Genomic DNA, 20,131 nt, shown 5'->3' on the forward strand with positions numbered 1-20,131 from the left:
TCAGTGTATCCGATGCACGAACTATGACTTTTCTTATCGATATGATGTGGCAGAAGGCGTTTCCAGAGCTGAAAGAACGAGGTTGATGAAGAGGGATAAGCTGTCGAGTAGGCTCGAGGAACTAGAACGCATCATCAATGTCTTACGGTCGGGCTCTGACAATCAAGCTTTAAATATCTTAGCAAGACTGAGACTTGGTGAACGAGTTGAAGACGTCGCAAGCTATCTTCCTGCGACTGCATATCCCGACACAACGACCAAGACTTCCAGGTATGCGCCGTCTTGCTGCATTACCCTTGTGGGTGCGGTTAATAGTAACTCGTGATTCAGCTTAGAGACCCAGGAATTTACAGACTGCTCCCTGAGCAGTGTGAGTTATGAGACCATGCAAACGCACAATGAGATGGTAGGGACCTTGTTCCACCGACACGAGTTCAATGCATCTCCGGCGTTATCCGTGGAGCAGCACATAAGTTTGCCAAGTTCCTCCGTCGTATGGTTTTCTAACGCCTCTTCCGTCGAAAGAAAGCACCCTCTCACTACCGACTCAATCCAAGAACACCCCTATCTGTCGATAATATTCGACCGCGAAGACTTCCTTCTGCCCAGGAGCGAGAGTGACAATGGAGATGAAAGTGATGAAGTTGATGGAGATTCCATGGAGCCCATGATCCCAACAGTCTTGCAGGGCATGCGGTTACACGCAATGTTGAAGGATTCCAGGAGAGCTGCAGAACAAAACTGCCCAGTGTCCACGCATACTTCACTTGATAGAAATCTTGTGTCGCTCCTATAGGATAACTACGAATCGGGAACCTTCCGCTTTGACCGCAGCCAAAACGGAACAGGTTCAACCGATACCTTGCCCTTTTGACAGGGTTTTGATCACGTAGAGCCACCTCTAAGCCAAGAATGTGAGTAGAAAACTGGTTACGCTCTTGTGATGTAGCCTTATGCCACGTCAACGCGTTTTGACAGCGCACTGCGAAGACGTGGGCAAGTTTCGTGGATGTGCAGCATGATCAACATTTTGCTGGAGAGAAATGGAAGAAAGAGCTTGGACTTATTGTTCTAGCCTCTTGCCTCTAGGCCTTTTTTTGGGTGGATATCGGGTTGTCAGTGCATGCGGCAGTCGGGAGTGACGAAGGGTCCTTTTCTGCACGTCCCGTCCTAGTCTAAAGCGTGCGGTGCGCAAAGCCGTGGCCTATGAACGTCGCGTTCGATGGAACAGAGTGACTTACTCAAATGGGTCGTGGATACACGTTTTTTTCCTCGGAGAAGGGGTGGTAGCATCAGTGGTGCACAGCGCATTGGAAAGCAACGAGAGGCATATCTTGGTACGCCGACAGCTACTGCTCATGTAGTTCCTTACTTGGGACGTCCCAAGTGCCGAATTCTATAGTATCGCTAGAACTATTCTGGTTCTCTGGATCTTCTGAGCTGTCGGACTCATCAGAGTCGCTCGAATTTTTCGACTCCTCAGAATCGTCTGCTGGTAGGGCTTGTGGGTCGAGAGACCGCGAGGCTGACGCTAAAGGCGAAGTCCGGCAAGAGTGAGGCACCCGCCCCCTATTACGACGACCTTCTCTGATCAACAACGCAGACGACTCCCCTCCCCCTGTCGCCCACGAGGACCTAGTCGTGGCTGAGTAGATCTCGAGCTGTTGTGCTTCGCGCAAACAGTTCTTGAGTAACATTCTCTTCTCAAAATTGGTCCTTGCGTGGGTGTTTCGATTAGCGGAATCCCGGTTGAAGGTCTCATTCTCTCGTTGAGTGGAGGCTGGAGCTACTGCTCAGCCATGCCACGACATTAATCAGATCAGCAGTCGAAAAGCTCGGTTCGAATCTTTCTTTGGCGAATGGTAATTTTCCCTCTTGGCTCGGTTCTGTACACTCGATCGGTCGATTCTTCGTAGTATGTCGAAACTTGTCCAACCCCATTGCCCCCTCCTCGATGCTCGTTTCGATGTTACTCCTCCCCGATACCCCGTCGTTCCACCACCCCGACGCGAAACTTACTCAGCAAAGGTTTGTGCCTCTCACGTCTGTTTTTGTAGGTCAGTGTGCTCACTGTGCCTGTGATATCACCTCTCAAGCTGTTCATGTACACAGCTTCTGCAATTTATCGAGATACTGAGTATAAAGCACCAATAAATTTGCCTATGCATGGATTTATCAAAAAGAAAAATGAATATACTGCGTTCATCATCCTGCCTCTCGACATTCTTCTCAATTTTCATCTTGTGACCGGCTGTCAGCTTGTCAATCACCAACCCATACACATGTCCCATACCGATACAACATCTGCCCCACCACAATATACCCACCCACCGCCGGACTCGCGCTAACGAAATACGTAACCACCCTCACCCACGGTCCTACCTGCGCTCCTCCACTCGTCATCGCATCCTTCCACTCCTGATCCAACACGAATGACAACCCCGTAAACACGCCGAAACTCAACCACTGCACCGTGAATACGCGCCAATTCGTCGATTCTGCGGCTGGGATTGTACCAGCACAGAAGTTGGACAAGATGCCTAATATGAGTAAAGGGAGTAAGGCAATGAAGGTTGTGGAAATGTATTTTGTCCAGCGCCATCGCAGGGCGATGATGGAGGTGCGCGAGGGGTGAAAGCGGGGGGTCCAGGTGTAGTGGCGTGAAAAGGGGTGGGTGCGGCGCAGGAAAGGGCGGAGAGGAGGGAGCGGGGTGGGGGGTTTCGATTATAGAGGACGAGGTTGGAGGCGTGAAGCGGATGAGTGGGGTGTGGCACGGGATTAGGAGGAGGGCGTTGTTTTGGGTGTTGATGTAGTTTAGTTTCTTGGGAGTTGGAGCGAGGGCGTGGGTTTGAGGGAGGAGCAAGGATCTCGCTGGTAGGGGGAATTTCGTTTCGAGCGTCGATGCCGTGAGGGTTTTCTCGGTGTTCTGCTCTACCTCGCGTTGTTTGACGTAGGCCAGCGGGTCCGTGGTGCTGAAATGCGCTTCCACTTCCCCATCCTCATTCGCAGCGAAGTGTAAATCGTCAAGCTCCTCGCCGTTCGCGAAGCCGCAGTTACACACGTGCAGCCGTTCGTCCTCTTGTACGCGGACGCCGGCTGCTTCAAACAAGCCCCCTCGTTTCCGCGCTTCGTCCATGATACTACTCTCCACCATATACAAACTCGGATACTCTGGGCGGCAGAGGTTGCCGATGAGGTTCGTAATCGACATTACCGCGTACGGCGCCACCGTTAGCCCGAAAGCAGCATAGCCAAACTGACTGATCTGGTCGCCGCGCGCGCGGTAGAGCGTGGTGAGGGCGTATACGGATTGCACGAGCGCGATGAGCGCTTTTACTATGTTGTAGGTGGCTGAGACTTCGATTGTTGGCTGGTCAGTGGAAGGGGAAGCGAACTGCGCATCGTGAGGGAGGATGGCGAAGCGGTATCCAGGTGGCAGCGTGTGTGTGCCGTGGATGATGCGGCGGTGCACAAAGACGGGCAATCCGAAGCGGGTGAATATGTAGGGTGGGAAGTAGGGGATTACATGGACAGCGTTCTCTTTTGCCTCTTCAGTCAGGGTTTCTCCAGTGAACGTTCTGCGAGTCTCCTGTAGTCCTTTTGTGTCCGCCGGTCTCTTGTAAATGGCGTGCGTGATTATTTCACCGTCAACAGGTCGCCAGTCCGCCCCTCTGACGACAACACATAGTGCTCCACTCCTTGCCGCCTTCCGCAGATCATCGTCGCGCACACAGACGGCGCCTGATAAGATGGCTTCGATTCCGCGATAGAGTCCTAAGGCGGGGAATAGTAATGATCCGATCACGGAAACGAAGTAATCGTCAGCGCGTTCACCAGGCCGTGTCAATACGGTGGCGGCGTGCGCGACATAGTTGAGCAGGTAGAAGGTTAAGAGGTCGATGGGTTTGGTGGGTGTACAGAGTAGGCCTGGAGTTCCGTGGTCGGAGGAGCCTGGTGGGAGGGCTATGGTGATGTTTTGGAGCACGAGCGGGGTTACTGGGGATGCGAGGGTGAGGAGTAGGGCGAAGAGGATGTTGGAACGCGTGGTGTATGGAAGATGACGAATTCCCATGTTGAAATCCGTTTCGGTGACCAGCTCTTACAAAGGGTCTCCGTCTTGGTATCACTCAGCCTAGCGTACACATGGGTGTTTGTCGAAGCTTTGCATGTCGTTGCTTGAATCCGGGATACTGATCGCAGAAGATGTTCACTCACAGTAGGATGGAGAGACGACAGAAAGGAAGACGAGAGAGAAGTAGACGAGGAAACGACGTCTTCATACCACGCATATGAGGTTGATTCCGCCTTGAAGATCTTCAGACCCCGCATCTGAGGTTGATTCCGCCTTGACCGGCGCTGCATATCACAGCGGATCTCATTCGCTGCCAGGCGCCACCATTCGTTCTGCTCGTATCACAGCATCCCTCGCCACACTGCCTACTCCCTTAACTTTTCCAAATTCCTTATTCAGCTTACAGGTCTCCACCTGCATCATCGCGAATAAGTGACGTCTCTTCTCATAGAGACGTCTAATTACAAGAGTTAACTGAAGAAGCATGGGCTCTAACTTAAAGCCGGAGCCCTCAGAGTGGCGGTTTGGAAAACTTCTGAGAGGTACTACAGTAGGTAAGGCCAACCACGCGGAATGAATGCCATGCCGCGGGTATCACGAGGCTTCGGGAACCAGAGTCGTCGCTTTACTCAGCGGCTCACCAAACGCACCACCTGGAAAAGAAATCGCTCAACTTTCGGTGATGTGTCAGCATAGGTGGGGTCCACCCCTCACCAAAACACAGTACTAAACTGCATAACAACACAATGTAGAGGTTGATTTTCGAGCAGATTTCGATATGGCGAGCCACGCGTGACGATGCCTCGACGATTGCGCGGACGATGAAGTGCGCACAACGCAGGCACGACGCGGTGGGGCTGATCAGCTCGCTTGCTGAACACATCACCTGCACAATATTAACGTGTTTTATAAGCGAGTCGTCCTTACAAGCGAGTCGTCCACCCCACTAACTTTGATCACCTTCAAAGCTACGCAACGCAACAACGTAATAAGGTAGAACAAAGCGATTAATATAGTAGATTAAATAGTATCTACAGCATCCTTTTTGCACGTTCGTGAGTTGTGCCCAGTCTCCCTGCACCTCCTGCAGCGCGCAATAGCCTGGCGGTTAAGGCCTGATCGCTCACCACCTTGACGCTGTTCACGCTCAATCTGCTGGTCAGCCTCCTTTTGAGCTAGTATATCCTCTCCCTCTCCCTTTGTTAAGGTCCCACGCTTCTGTATCCGCTTCTTTTTGCGCTGCCTACGCTTAGTTGCTGCCTCGTTGGCTCTCTCAAGGCAGGTAATCTGATCGCGCATAAGCTCGGCTGAGAGCATCATCACCTCAGCCCCCTTTTTAAGCTGGTTAATCGCCTCAATAATCGAGGCTGGTGATGAGCTCTTATGCTGCCGCACGCGATCACGTATTAACGTTGATTGAGCCTCAAGCTCACGTACGTTGCTTGGTGTACGAGCCTCCCAGGGAGGACTCTGCGAGAGCAGCTGGTGGAGTAGGCGTACGCAGCTGCACGTTGAGCTTTGATAGAACAGCGTCTGGCTGAGAGGGGCTAGGCCTGCGCCTCGAAAGCTGAGCAGATATTGGCTAAGGTGAACGATCGATCAAAGGCTGCCTTAAAGGCTGGCAGGAATTCGAGCTTGGTGATATGGTTGATATTGTAGCGCATCAGAGCCTCAATCTCACGGCTGTACGCGCGCTTCATAGGCGAGAAGCAGCCTACGTCAAGAGGCTGCAGTAGGTGAGATGAGTGAGCTGGCATGCAGAGCGTGTAGATATTGCTCTCCTTGCAGAGCTCTTGAAACTCAAGAGACTGGTGGCTCTCGTGGCCGTCAAGGATAAGCAGGCGGCGTGCTCCAACTACCTTGCCCTCAGTATGCTTAATAAAGTGCTTTAGCCACTCAACTCCTATCTCGTTGGTTGTCCAGCCGTTGTCGCTAACTGCGATAGCCCAGTCGCGTGGGATATCCTCCTCGTACCAGGCTGACAGGTGATACTTGCCAGCAAAGATGAGGAACGGTGGGATTGTCCAGCCAGCAGCGTTGATTGCAGCAATTACCGTCACCCACTCGCGGTTGCCAGGCTGGATAGTCTTTGGCCTGCCTCTCCTCTCTGACCCTGTGATAACTAGCTGAGTCTGGATCTTGCCCATCATAAAGCCAGCCTCGTCAAAGTTGTAGACGTCCTCATCACAGATGCCGTACTTGGCCTTTGTCTCCTCTACCAGCTTAAACCAGCGGCTGATTAGCACAGGATCCTCGCATAGAGCTCTCTGCCTATCGTACGATCGATTAAAACGCGTCATAAGACTGTCTGTACGCTTGACAAAGTTGCGCGGCCAGTGGACGCCAACGCGACCTGCGCCACGCGCAGCAAGCAGCTTATTAGCCATATCGCGCGCAGCTGTATACGTAGGCCCAAATCCTCGCTGATCAAGGTCGAGTATATGTCTAATAATTACCTCCTCCTCTAGCTGGGTAAGCTTCTTTGAGTTGGGCTGGCAATCGCGTCGTGCAGGCCTGCCAGCGCGTCGGTCGCGTAGCGTCATTCGAGGGACGTTAAACGCGCGAGCAGCAGCTCTCTCAGTCTTGATCTGGTGGCTATTAAGAGATGATATAGTAAGCTGCATATCAGCTTCAGATGAGCGCAATAGAGCTTGTTGGCGTTGAGGCATAACTGATTTGATCTTCAAAGGTGATCAAAGTTGGTGGGGTGGACGACTCGCTTGTAAGGACGACTCGCTTATAAAACACGTTATTGGGAAAGTTTTCGCGTGTTTTGCGGGCTTGTGCGCGAAAACTGTCCCAATGATTTATTGACTTAAGCCAAGCTTGTGGCTGTGCAGACTTAGCCCCTTCTGCTGCGGACAATAGTTCGCGGTGGCTGGTGCCTAAGCGCCACGTTCCTACACTAAGACGGTAAGTTAGTTTTCTGAACCTCAAAAGATGCATCTTCACAAGTCTATGGCCAGTGCGGGTCGGCCATCCTCCCCGCTAGCGTGATCGAGGCGTTCATCGCCTGACGAAGCTTAAGTGGCAAGTCTTCAACACGTGGCTCTATAAGTAGCCATACTGTCTCTTGATCTAGTTCAACCATGAAATCTACCAATCGCAAGACCAGGGGCAGGAAAGATCGGTCTATCGATTTGATTTGGTGAGGATGAGGATGATCGAAAAGAGCCAGATTCTTGGGCAACAGGGCTTGGCTGATGGAGATATGGCAGACCTAGGCAGCCTCGGCATTATAGTGTCATCACTTCTTGTGCCCCCTGTTAGCCGCAGCAGTGCCACAGAAGTTAATGCCTAAGATCTAGCGGCTACTTCTAGGATACATGGCTTTGAGACGAAGGGTCACGTGGAGGAAACACCGAGCTAGCTACAAACGGTTTAATTGTGGAGCCGCCAGCCACTCATGGGTCAACTTAGGAGATTAATGTTAGGTTAAGTTCTAAGCAAATGATAAGGCTATAACAAGCGTGAACGTGCGCGACTACTAGAACCGTCTTCTTATTAGCCGATCGTGAGAACCGCCTGATGGTGTTAAGCTAAATTGGTTTGGTTTGGTCCACCTTGGCGCGTTGGGCGGGTAGCCAGTAACGTTGGAATGCCGTACAAGGCAAAACGGCCTCAGCTGAGAAGACCTCAGCTGATGGTAAAACAGGAAAATTCAGCTGAAACGAAATTGAAGTGAAATAGACGTAACTATCACCAATCAGTGTCTGATACAGGATAAGGATGATTGAGCGTAGACTGCAAGTAAGAGCAGTCTCTTGCCGCCCTGAATTAAAAGTAAAAAATTGGGGGCGAAACGTATCTTCATTATTAGATCTATCTTGCTGGCTCTTGTCTTTTTACTTAACCAGTCACAAGAACTATACATACTCAGATGAGTGGAGGCTTTGAGATTCCAGCTTGTACCAATAGGCCCGATGTGCTCGCTAAACAGGCTTGCTAATCAATCAATCTCTTGGCAACATTGTTTCAACATGTTGTTTCAATGTCAATTCAACTGGCCTACTGCTGCTGACATAAGCAATCGCAATTCAACTCAACTTTACCCCCAGTTGATTGACAATAAGTTGAGATGACTAGTGCGCCGCATGCTATTGGCTGCGTCGCTAACCGAGGACGTCTTGGCTTTCGTTTGGACGCGACACGACGCGACGCGTCAACCGGCGCATCTGCTAGCACATCTATCAAGCATCTCATACATTGTCATGGATTTAGATATCGTCGACGCCTCCTCTATCGACACCCACTTCCGTACCGTGCAGTCCGAGCCACCCACCTCTACAGAAGCCTGGTTCGAGCCGTCTGCGTCCATCGATTCTCTTGCAGATGATGACCACTACCAAGATATCGTCTGGGCGCGACTACCGGGCTATATACGTCCACCAACCAGCGACAAGTTGCGCGCTTGGTTTTGAAAATACGGTTACTATGTTCAACAAGGGCTGAGCTCGGAGCGCTACTGGCTCTGTCGCGAGTGCCATTCGAAAAAGCCCTATCGCACGACTAAGTACATCATTGCCGGAGTCGACAATATCAAGAAACATCTTCTCAACGTCCACTGGATATCAAAAAATGGGCCTCTCTCTAGGAAACGCAGCCGTACAGTGTTCGAGCAATTACAGCTAAATGCGGACGACCCAAAAGACCAGCAGGTAATGAATTGGATGAACAGTAGATTCGACCCTGAACGCTTCAAGAGGCTTCTTCTTTCTTGGGTAGTGTCTGATGCTATTCCCTTTCATAAGCTTGAGAGCGAGCATTTCCGCAAGCTATGCGAATATCTCCGTCCCCAGAGCCGGCCTCATATTCCTCACCACACGACGATGCGGAGCATGATCATTGACGAGTACGAGCGGCATCTACCCGTCATCGTTGACCTGCTTCAGAATGCTACCACGCGGATACATCTGTCGTTTGATATCTGGACAAGCAGGCAGATGCGATGCCTAGCCGGTAAGTAGCACATTAACTGCTTCTTCCAAGCTAATCCCTTAGTAGGTGTTGTCGCACATTTCCTTTGTCGAGAGTTCGAGTACAAAACCGTCCTTCTCTCGCTTCCGGAGCAGATCGGCCACGCAGGCGTGAAGATCTCTGCTACTATCCAATCGATTCTTGACCGATTTAAGATCCCACCTCAACAGCTCGGATATTTCGTTGCGGACAATGCTTCTGATAACGATACGTGCGTAAGAGATCTGGAAGAAGCTTTTGGCTATCAACATGGCTGGCGATGCATCCGTTGTATGGGCCATGTTATCCACTTGGTAGCTCGGGCGCTTCTCTTCGGCGAGAATCCTGATGGCTTTGAGGAGGGGAATCAGGAGTCCATGGTTGAAATCATCGAACAGCAGAAGCAGTGGCGGGCGCTAGGGCCTATCGGGAAGCTTCACAATGTAGTTGTTTGGATCCGGTCCTCTGCAGAGAGACAAAGAGAGTTTCAAAACCGCCAGCGGGCCAGTTATATTACTACGGGCGATCCTGATGCAGCCACGAAGCCTGTATACAACCTGATTCCTGCAAACGACACCCGGTGGAATTCAAACCTTGCCGAGATGCAGCGCGCAGTCGAGCTTCAAAACGTGATTGACGAAATAATAGCACCAGAAGTCTACAAATGGAACTCGCACCGCTCTGCGCAGAAGCCATCGATAGCCGAAGACTATCTAACTGCCGACGACTGGCCTGTTATTGCGATCTACTTGGATATTCTGAAGCCTCTCGAAAAGGCCACCTTAAAGCTGCAAGGTAGACCAAGCCGCAATCCAGATACCGGTATCTGGCATGTACTACCTACGATGGAGTGGCTACTCCATAGGTTCGAAAGCTTCAAGGAAGAGTATCAGTCCCATCCGGATCCTCATTTCCGACGCGGCATTACCCAAGCCTGGGCTAAGCTTGATAAATACTATCTGCTTACTGAGAAGTCACCTATCTACGTCGCTGCAGTAGTCTTGAACCCGAAGTGGAAGTGGAAGTACTTTGAGAAGCAATGGGCTGATCATAAGGACTGGATTCAGGACGCTAAGAAAGCAGTCAGAGAGCTTTTGACTGTTGACTATAGGAACCAGCCACTACCGGATGAACTCGAACTCTGCGAGCCCCAGCAACGCGATATGATCTTAAAATCGGATCTGGACGATTTCATCAATTCTGTCATGGGCCCATATTCCCAGCCACGGATCAGCCTGACGACTACGAATCATACATATCACAAGGTGTTACACCTGAGGACCAGGCTTGCAACACCCCCATGGCATACTGGTTAGAGAAACGGCGCGTTTGGCCTCGGCTTGCGAAGATGGCGCTAGACATACTATCTATTCCACCGATGAGTGATGAACCAGAGCGCATCTTTAGCCTTAGCGGTCTTCTAACAGTGGCCAATCGGGGAAGGCTTAAGACGGATGTCATCGGTGCGTCTATCTGTCTGGCAAACTGGCAGAGATTAGGTATAGTTCCTGATAGCTTTTCGGTGAGCACCTCGTTTAGTCAATCACATTTCGCCAAGACCAGACACTGAAATGTGATTGGTTTGCTTGCATTGCATACCCCTGTCCGTATATCTTGGCAATATGTTGTCAATCAACACAGAGTTGCTTCAATTCAACTCAACTCAACTTGTCTCTTCGCGATTACATAAGCAACTCAATTCAACTAGGACCGAAATTGAATTGAATTGATTGATTAGCAAGCCTGTCGGCCGTCGGCATTTCGACTCGTTAAGAAGAGCAGAGTTGCCAACAAGCAAGTCAATCAATCAATTTGCTTGATAACGGACCTCTCTCTGGTATGTGCACAGTGTCACGGACCTCTATATGGTCCGTTATCAAGCAAATTGATTGGTTGACTTGCTTGTTGGCAACTCTGGAGAAGAGCGACAGGGCCATGCCACAGAGCCATGCCAAAGACGTTGTGAACGCATGGCAATTGTGCCGGTCATTTTATGTTGTGCACCACTTTTCAATTCTCTATTTCCATACGATATAAGATGGAGCTGTTTGGTTCCTTCTCGAAAGATCCTAGTCATTGCAACGGATGTAGAGGTGTCAGATGAAGTAAGCGATACTGCATCGTGGACGGTATCACCTATGTATCACCTAGGTATCACCGATGTATCAGGTTTATGTTCAAAAAGGAGAGAGAACAGACCAACGAAAAACAACAATGATCAAGAGATAATCCATCATCGCAATCATCAACTTCTCCTGAGCTCATTTTTGTAAGAGGCTGAAGCCTTGGTTAGTAGTACTTGGCCTGTGGCCTTCGTTATAGCTGGTTGGGATAGGCTGCAACCCTCGGAGCGTTGTCGGGGCTTCATCGGCGCCCCACGGACCCTTAGAAGTTTCTCGAACCTAGCACTACGTGATACATAGACTCAGCGCAAGCGTAGTGTAGCTTCTCTATCGAATTCATTACTGTTATACCTTGCACTTATGGTCAACCCATCGCACCCTTACACGCTAACGGCTGCTTAACCTGTTATCCAAAAAACGATTTGCCCATGTATGATTTCGTGGGTTCTACGGACATGTTATCTTCTATCTTCACATTGAGCCAAGCGGCTTATAATTGCCCTAGATCATATCTTGGAAAACGGCCTTCCTCGGCGGACTTTTGTCCAACACCTCTCCTATCTTGTCTTATGCAGCCAGACTTGTCGTCAATACTAGCCCTATCAATCCATATATCAATCCATATCAATATCAGTGTTCTAATCCATATCAATACATACCTTACCAATTCAATATATATCAATCCATACTCACGAAATCACGTGAAGCGCGAAACCGCGTTTTTTTACGCGTTTTCCCCACAAATCTCTTCTGTCTCATACTCTATGCAACCACCACGACCGCTTTGATAGCTAATATGGCTCCCTTTACTGACCGGGGCGGTCTCAATCGGTCAATGCGAACTACATCTCCCTCCCCGCTGTCTACGCTATCCATGACACCTACTCACGTAGTCGAAATAACAAGGTGGCGAAAATCACAATTTTGGTATCAATCAATCAATTCAATATCAAGACTATCAAACTAATCAATTCCCATGTCAATACACCCCTTATCAATCAATACAGTATTGACGACAAGTCTGTATGCAGCCTCTATCGGCTTGACTCAACCAGGATTTCTTGGATCAATCTTTGCCGGAGAATGGCTCTGGCTGAACGAATAGTCTCTCTGTCAGGTTGTTTGAATGAGGCGCAATTTTCTGACGATCAGCATCGACATCTGTGCCAAAGATAAAGGCCCGGTGCGGTCGAGACCTGCCAGAATACAGGAAATGCTCTTCAAGGTACTTGCCTTGATAGATGCGCCGACCAGAGCCGAAGATAAACGGATCGCACTTCGAGTCGTCAAAGTGGGACATAGTTTCAAAAGCTATCTGTCCGTCAATAGATCGAGCAGGATGGGAGCGACACGAAAACAGGTGATGTCTGAGATCCATCTTGAGTTAACATTCCGTGGGGACAGATGACTGTGTTGAGAATGTAGCAATGCCTCCCCACTTTCAGTCACGATTGGTTTCGAACAAAAGCCTCTGCGGTGGAGCTGTATTCCAGCTTCCTCCTTGTGGCCAACCATAATAGTCACAGAGATTCAAACGCGCCAACAATCCGTGTTTCAACGGATATGGATGCGTGTTTGCACAGATCTTGTGGCGTGCTCTCGCAATCCACTACAAGGACTTGTCTGCTGACGACTCCTGCTAGGCGATCTTACAGTACGTCGGGTTTCTGTGTGGTGTTCTATTTATGGCTCACCGGTATCTTTGTAGATCACTTGAGGACTATACCTAGCGGCCCGCTACGGGTCGAACGCTATGGCGCGTCGCCCGGCTGGATTCCCTGGCGAGTAGCATCCGTGTTTCATTGGTGCAGGCTAATTACGTTTATCAAAGTAGCTAAGCAATGCAGGTACCAGGAGTCAGAGTGCGCGGCTTCTCGGTTCTCCCATGCACGTATCCGCTGCCTTGGCGCAAGGAGATATTGATGGTCTACCGGGATGTAAGGGGCGTTGATGGGAAAGCGAAGCTACCCATTGAAAACAAGGACCAGAACGTATCGTGAGGAGCCTAGCGTAGTGTGACTTAGAGCAGTGTGCACTGCTACCCCTGTATTACTCCACCATCGCTACAGGTAAGAAGCCGACTGTGTTGTCTTTTTAGACATCCTTGCGACTCCCAGTAAGCGGAAAACGTTTGGTTGTGAGAGCGGTGTCTGATTTACTGCAGAAATGAGGCCTGTATCTACACTGGGAAGGTAGAGTACCAATCTCGATCCAGCCTACTTGCAAGCCACAAGTGCCTTGGCTTGTCATCAGCCAAGCGAGACCCTGGCCAGTATCAGGCTGCCATCATATGTGGCACGGCGCGTTGCAAGGTGTCGCGACGGAACGAAATGACGTTAATCTGTCAGTCTACGGCGGTATGATGTACGCTAGCCAAGCCGAGAAAGTCATAGCACCGTAGGAAAGGTGGGTGGTCGATTAGTCGTGGCTGGGAAGTGGCATGATGGATTCAGATCGGCTGTCCTTCTTCCGGCCGCGTCAATAGCACGGGCGATGTTATTTCGAAGACATGCCTATTTGAACGACAAGGCTGATGGTGGTGCAACAATTTCGGCGCCCCTCGATACATCCATCGACTATGAAATGGTTCATAGCCCTCGATATACTGGTGTAGATACAGGGCAGCTTTCTTCAATCCATGTGAAGGCCTTTAATTACTCGCTTCCCTTGGCACAAGGCAATGAGATTGTAAGCTTTTCGTAACAAGAAACACACGGTAGAACGAATCTGAAATGGGATTACAAACTGTTTGGTACGCTAACCTGTGTATCTACGCTGTTGCCTACTGAACTTCGCCACAGTAACTCTTGTCGTAAGCGGAGACTCAAATGTGATAGGGGGAAACCCCTGTGTGGGCCGTGCGCTAAATCGTCGAGAACATGCATTTTCAGATCTGACTTCCACGAACACAAGAAGATCTTTGACGATAATGCAATCTGGATGAATATCCCCAAGCATGGTGAGACATTTTCGAGGTTCTCGTATAACCCACGTAGCTCGGCTAATACGTTCCAGTAAAATTCATCAACACCACAAACCCGTACCTTGACCTCGATACACATGAGATCGACACCACGTTGGAAGCTTCAATAGATTCATCGGGACCATTCGAGACTCGCTCTCTGCCTTCACGGCGCACACGCAGCGACTTCGATTCAGTTACCAGCAAACCATCGACCATGGGGCCCGAGATGACTCCCGCCAGCGTTCCTTTCTGCTACACTCCTGACCCAGAAGCGTTACCACCACTCATGCAATCACCTCCAGCCTCAGTTGTAGGAACTCCCCTCTCATCTCCTCTATCGTTATGCAGCTCACGACACTCACCGTCCGGATCGGACGCTGGTATGTCTACTCAGGACGATCACGAGATTGCTTTCCTCCTACGACGGTTCTCAGAAGGTCCTAGCTACTGGATGGACCTGTTCGATCTCGGTACTTACTTCGCATCCTACGTTCCGGTGCAGGCGCGCGAAAGCTCACTACTCAGATACGCAGCTGTTGCCTGTGCTGCTAAGTCCCTTGCACGTGTTCAAGGCCGTAAGCTTGCCATGGGAGGCAGTGTGACGCGTCAAGCTCAGATGGAACAGTGCCCGGAAGCATCGTTGGTCGACTGGAAGCACAGAGCAACGATATACTACGACAAAGCTGTATCACTGCTGCTACACGCTCTCCAAATGGATGTCGCCTCCTCTTCCGATGAATCGGAATGCGAACTAAGGTATTCCAAGACGGCCTCCGATGGACCAGCACCCAAACGACGACGGACTTCAAGCGACACTTCGTTCGTATCGAACACCGATGAACTGTTGGCAGTCTTGGCCATTCTCTGTATCTACGGGTTCTTAGACACGTCTGTTTCGGATTGGGTGAAGCATCTCGCTGGTGCAAAGTCTCTCCTTATAGTTTCACAAGAGCATGCTATCCCATTGCAACGATCAACGCCTACATCATCTGTGCCATCCGAAAGCTTCAGCTTTACCTCAAAAGCTCAACGAGCAACCTTCTGGAATATTGCCAGACAAGATATGCTCGCAGCCTTCATCAACAAGACAAACACAAGGCTGGATACCGAGGACCTCTCGTTGTGGAGAGAAGCTGGCGTCAAGATCGATGATCAAGGCTACATCATGCCCAGTAACACGACAACATGCGGATCCTCTGGAGATAACGACATGGTGATGAGGGACGACCTCATCTGCAATGCCATTGTCTGGCTCATGGCTAAGCTGGTCAACTTCATGGCTGCATGCGATGAAGTTTTCCCCAGAGCCGGTATGATATGGGCCGGCGTTCCTCAGCAAACTCTCCTCTACCGCTGGTTCAGTCTACGAAAGCAGTTCCAAGTCTGGCACGATGGTCTCCCGGTCACATTCAAACCTTCTGCCAGGGTACCTTCGCAAGCATCCGGGCCGATGTCCGCCAACGATAACGCGTCCATATTTACTAAGGTCTTTTTCTCCGTTCCGATGTGCGCCTCCACCATGCAAACGTACCACATGTCTCAAATTCTCTTGTTCATAAACAAGCCACACGAGTCCACCCAAGGGCGCAGCACTGTTGTCGCCCGCATGAACTCTTATCAGTCCATTCTGGACGCCTGCCAAAAGCACAGCCGCGAAATTGTTGGCATTTCGCTCGCTCGGTCTGACGAGGCGGTCCGGATCCACTCTGTGCAACCCCTGTTCACTGCTGGACAGTGCCTCCGTGACGCTCGGGAGCGCCAAGTCGTGTTACATCTTCTACGAGACATTGAGTCCGATATTGGTTGGGCCACGGACTACCGAGTGTGCCAACTCCTTGAGCAGTGGTAAGAAGAGGAATTAGAGGGCATATTACCACAAGGTGCCCTACTTGGAGGCTTCGACAGCCGCACAAACTTTGCCACTCAGTAAGTCCACCTGTCTGCTGTCAGCCTTAGCTATGAGTGTAGGAGCTAACGACGCATATTGACAGGCCTTTCCAAGCACATCGCCAATGATCAGACGGTCTTTCGCATTGCGGCAGCACGGGCAGCAGTTCCAGACGTGTACAAAATGGGAGATTGTCACCACGTTATTGGTTCGAGTCCTCTCTTACACTAGCTACTTCTAACCTCGCCCCCATTCTGCTACCCATTGACGCACGTTGCGCTTTTGTGTCTCTCACCCCTCACTTCAGCCAACTTCAAACAGCCTCATTAGTGCAATTGTCGATCGCATGGCACATTGAAGATGCTCACGCTACACCACACTCTTTCCACTTGGTACTTACTATGTCAAGAATGTCGACAGTGGACTGGCTCGATAGATCTCTTGGAGAAGCAGAGTAACGAAATCCCGTTCCTGTCCCCATGCATGTCAAATTACACTTTGTCGCGACAAGAGAGCTACTACTTTCACAACACAGCAAGTGGTCATAGATGAATACAGGTAATGGAAATGCCGGACGGCGTCTGTACCGGGTCATGATGTGGGTCATGACACGGGATATCGTACGATGGTGTAAGTAGATTGTGTGTATTCTTCTTATTCATCACCGAGAGGTCTGTGATCTAAGCTTATATACATAGAGTAGTGGGCTGATTGGCCGCTGAATAGTCCACGCGACCATGCAAGGTACCCTGGGCTTACACACCTCCCTCAGGTTCGAACGTATGTAGAAGCTGATGTGATCATAGGCCACCCCCTACCCTGTTCAGGTAGAGCTGCTTGTTTGAGTGCGGTGGGTAGCCGCTTGATTGGAGCAGTTCCAGGTGGGGATCGTCCGCCGTCGCGGTGTTGGTTGATCTCGCTGATGAGCGTCCTCAAAAGCATATGAGATCTAATTGCCTCTCGCTCTGTATGGAGGTTGGTGGTATCCCTGACAAACATGAAAGTAAAGAGCGTAAGGAGTACAGCCTCATTAAACCTGTAAAAACCGTGTAGGAAAAACCAGGAAGAGTACTGTACATTGTAGAGCTCATAATTTAGGAAATGTGTTGAAATGCAAAAGTGATACCCAATTTTCGTGTCTCTGACGAGGCAACAGTTTAGTTAGACCATCTGCTGGCTGGCTTTTGGTCTGTATGTATGAAAGATTGATGTTGTGTGCTTGTGCTTCCTGGCGAAGCCAGTGATGATGTATATCGACGTGTCGCAGTGAGGTCTTGAGGCGTGGCGTAGCCGTAGTGACTAAACGAATTGTCTGCTGGTTGTCACAGAACAGTATTTGCTCATTGCCTGGATCGAATTCGATGTCCTTGAAGAGCCTCCACCACCAGAGAAGCTCAGTGCCTGCTGATGATGCAGCAACCAGCTCAGCTTCAGTGGTAGACTTGGTAACACATCGTTGAAGTGTCGCTTTCCAGTCAATAGGGCCGCCAAACAGGAAGAATATATAGCCTTGAGAGCTTTTCCGTGTGGCCTTGTGGTCTGCGTATGAGGCGTCGGTTGCACCAAAGAAGTCTGGCTCATCGTGATGGACGATGTGAGCGATGTCGGTGGATATGGAAGCATCGTAGTAGAGCGCTTGATCCTTTGTTGCGTATAGATAGGCAAGCGTCTGGTAAGCAGCGTTAATGTGAAGCTGACCTGGATTGACTAGAAATTCTGCCAATTTTGAGTGAGCTTTAGAAACATCAGGTCGAGTAGCAGTGGCAACATAGCCAATTGATCCAACTAGTTGTGCGTATCTGAGTTTGTTGGAATCGCTCTTTGGTTCGTCAGAAGGAAGCAGTTCGTCAAGTGGAAGCGGAGTGGCTGGAGGTCGATTGAATGACTTTGGTGATGGATACTTAGCACTGAGCTTGTCAAGGTATGCTGCTTGTGATAGCCACATTGTTCCAGTTGACCTGCAGCGATGCGTCTGTATACCGCAGAAGGTGGCTAGCTCCCCAAGCGACCGAATCTCGTAGCGTCGCAGCAGCTTGCGTTTAAAGTCGTTAAGAGCAGCTGTGTGAGCTGGTCTAGCGAGGATGACAATGTCGTCAACGTAGAAGAATACTATCAGTTTGTCGTTCTTCCATAGGCATGGTGCATCTTTGACTTCTTGCAATCCAAGCTCTTTAAGAGTCTTTGTGAGTTCTTTGTACCATAGGAGTGGCGAGGTTTTCAAGCCATACAGCGCACGGTGCAGTTTCCAGAGATGGTCAGGGTCAGAGAAGCCTTCTGGTGGATGGCAGTATACTGGTACAGCAAGCTGAGCATTCGTGAAGGCGTTTACTGCATCGTACTGTCGAACCTCCATGTTGAAGTAGGCTGCAATGGCCATCAGAGCTCGAAATATCCGGATAGCTAGTGTGGCAGCGTACGTATCCTCAGCCGTGGTTTGAAGATCGCCTCGTACGCAGATTCGAGCCTTGTACTTGGTGAGATATCCTTCACTGTCAAGCTTGTATTTGAATACCCAGAGCAGTGGCAGGACCTCGTGGTCTTGAGCGTTGAAGTCCTTCCAGTTGATGATCCTGTAGGTACCTTTGCGCTTGACGTCAGATATTTCGCGGTGCATAGCTGCTATGAAGCCTTGCTTGTGTTGGGCTGGTAGCTTCATCACATCCTGGTAGAATCGAGGTTCAGGGGGAAGATCTGTGTGATGAAATCGCGTTTTAGAAGCTGTAGTGGATGCCGCCACAAAGGCAGACCAATATTTGTTGACGAAGAAGCTGCTGCTTTTGCGAGAAGGCTTTCGAGCTCGTGTTGATCCTTCAGGAAGGATATGCGTTTCGCGTAGGTTGCTATCGATTAGCTCGCGGTTTCGTGCAGCGTTTGAATCATTCGTGTCAACTGCGTTGTCTCGCTTCCGCTTCCTTGATGTTTGAGTAGAAGGTTGGAGGTCTAGTGTAGGGCTGCGACTAAGAGTAGCTGATGAGGCTTGATTAGGTGAATCAGCACCTAAATTAGGAGAGACTGTAGTGTCTGGTGTTGGCAAAAGAGGATCGCTGTTGAACGGATCGTGAGGCTTCGAGTGATTGTCCAGAGGCGACCTGAATACCGTTTGGTCGAGTTCTGGTGCAGTACTATACTCTTCTTCTGAAGAGTCTTCCAGATCTTGTATAGGTGGCATTTGAAGTGTGTAAGTGGTTGTCTCAAGCTCCTCGCCTTGCAGGATTGGATCAGATTCGTCCTGGTGCTGATAGAAGAGGTCTTCCTTGAATGTCACATCTCGTATCCGAATAACCTTTCCTTGATGTGCTCTGCTCCTTGCATTTGGTAGCCAAACTCGGTAGATGTTTGAGGAGTCGTATCCCAAACCCGATATCCAATAAGTGCGCGTGGAGATAGTTTGTCACCTCGTGGTATCTGTGGGCGGAGTGCGTATGCGCGGCAGCCGTATACTCGCAGGTGAGCAATTGAAGGCTGTTTCGAGTAGGCCATTTCAAACGGAGTCTTCCAACCAATTGTTCGTGTAGGTGTGCGATTAAGTAGATAGGCTGCAGCAACGTATATCTCAGGAGCGAGCGGTAGAGGCAGATTTGATGTAACGCTCATAGATCGGCTTCGTATGATCAGGCTCTTGCCTGAGCGTTCAGCAGATCCATTCTGCTCCTCAGTATGCGGTGCTCTGATCTGGAGTCTGATTCCTTCTTGATTGCAGTATGCTCGTGCTGAGTTGTCTGTAAGTCCATAGCCTTTCTCATCGTCAGCGATGATAAATGTGACCGTGGTATTGAATTCGCGCTTGATAGATCGATCAAGGCGAGTAAGGACTTTGAGCAGCGTTGCCTTGTCGCGTTTTGCGATTGTATACACGAAGTTGAGCTTTGTGCATAGGTCAAATCCATGGAAAACGTATCGATGTCCGTTGTAGCCAGTGACGTCAAGCTGGATGAGGTCGATGGCTACTGTTTCGAAAGGACGAGATGCGCCAACCTCGTGTCCGATACGATGTGAGATAATCTGGTGTGCCTTGTTCTGCAAGCATTCTTCGCAGTTGATCGTAGCTGGAGCAGAACCTGTAGGTGGCAGTATGCCTCTGACGTGGCTTGATAGCTGGTCGATAGCATCACTGCCTGCGTGTCCTA

General features: G+C 50.1%; 2 protein-coding genes across 2 annotated transcripts; one reads left to right on the forward strand and one right to left on the reverse strand.

Moving 5' to 3' along the window:
- Positions 1–2,344: 2,344 nt before the first annotated feature.
- ALTATR162_LOCUS139 (uncharacterized protein) lies at positions 2,345–4,072 on the reverse strand (the record flags this gene model as incomplete). The annotated part of the gene is made up of 1 exon (XM_043307732.1): positions 2,345–4,072. The coding sequence occupies one exon, from the start codon at positions 4,070–4,072 to the stop codon at positions 2,345–2,347; it is 1,728 nt and encodes a 575-aa protein (XP_043163667.1).
- Positions 4,073–14,330: 10,258 nt separating this feature from the next.
- Positions 14,331–15,965, forward strand: ALTATR162_LOCUS140 (uncharacterized protein; the record flags this gene model as incomplete). Its single annotated transcript, XM_043307733.1, has 1 exon — positions 14,331–15,965. The coding sequence occupies one exon, from the start codon at positions 14,331–14,333 to the stop codon at positions 15,963–15,965; it is 1,635 nt and encodes a 544-aa protein (XP_043163668.1).
- Positions 15,966–20,131: the final 4,166 nt, after the last annotated feature.

This window comes from Alternaria atra (assembly GCF_907166805.1).
Source record: "Alternaria atra isolate CS162 genome assembly, contig: 18, whole genome shotgun sequence".
Lineage (NCBI taxonomy): Eukaryota > Fungi > Ascomycota > Dothideomycetes > Pleosporales > Pleosporaceae > Alternaria > Alternaria atra.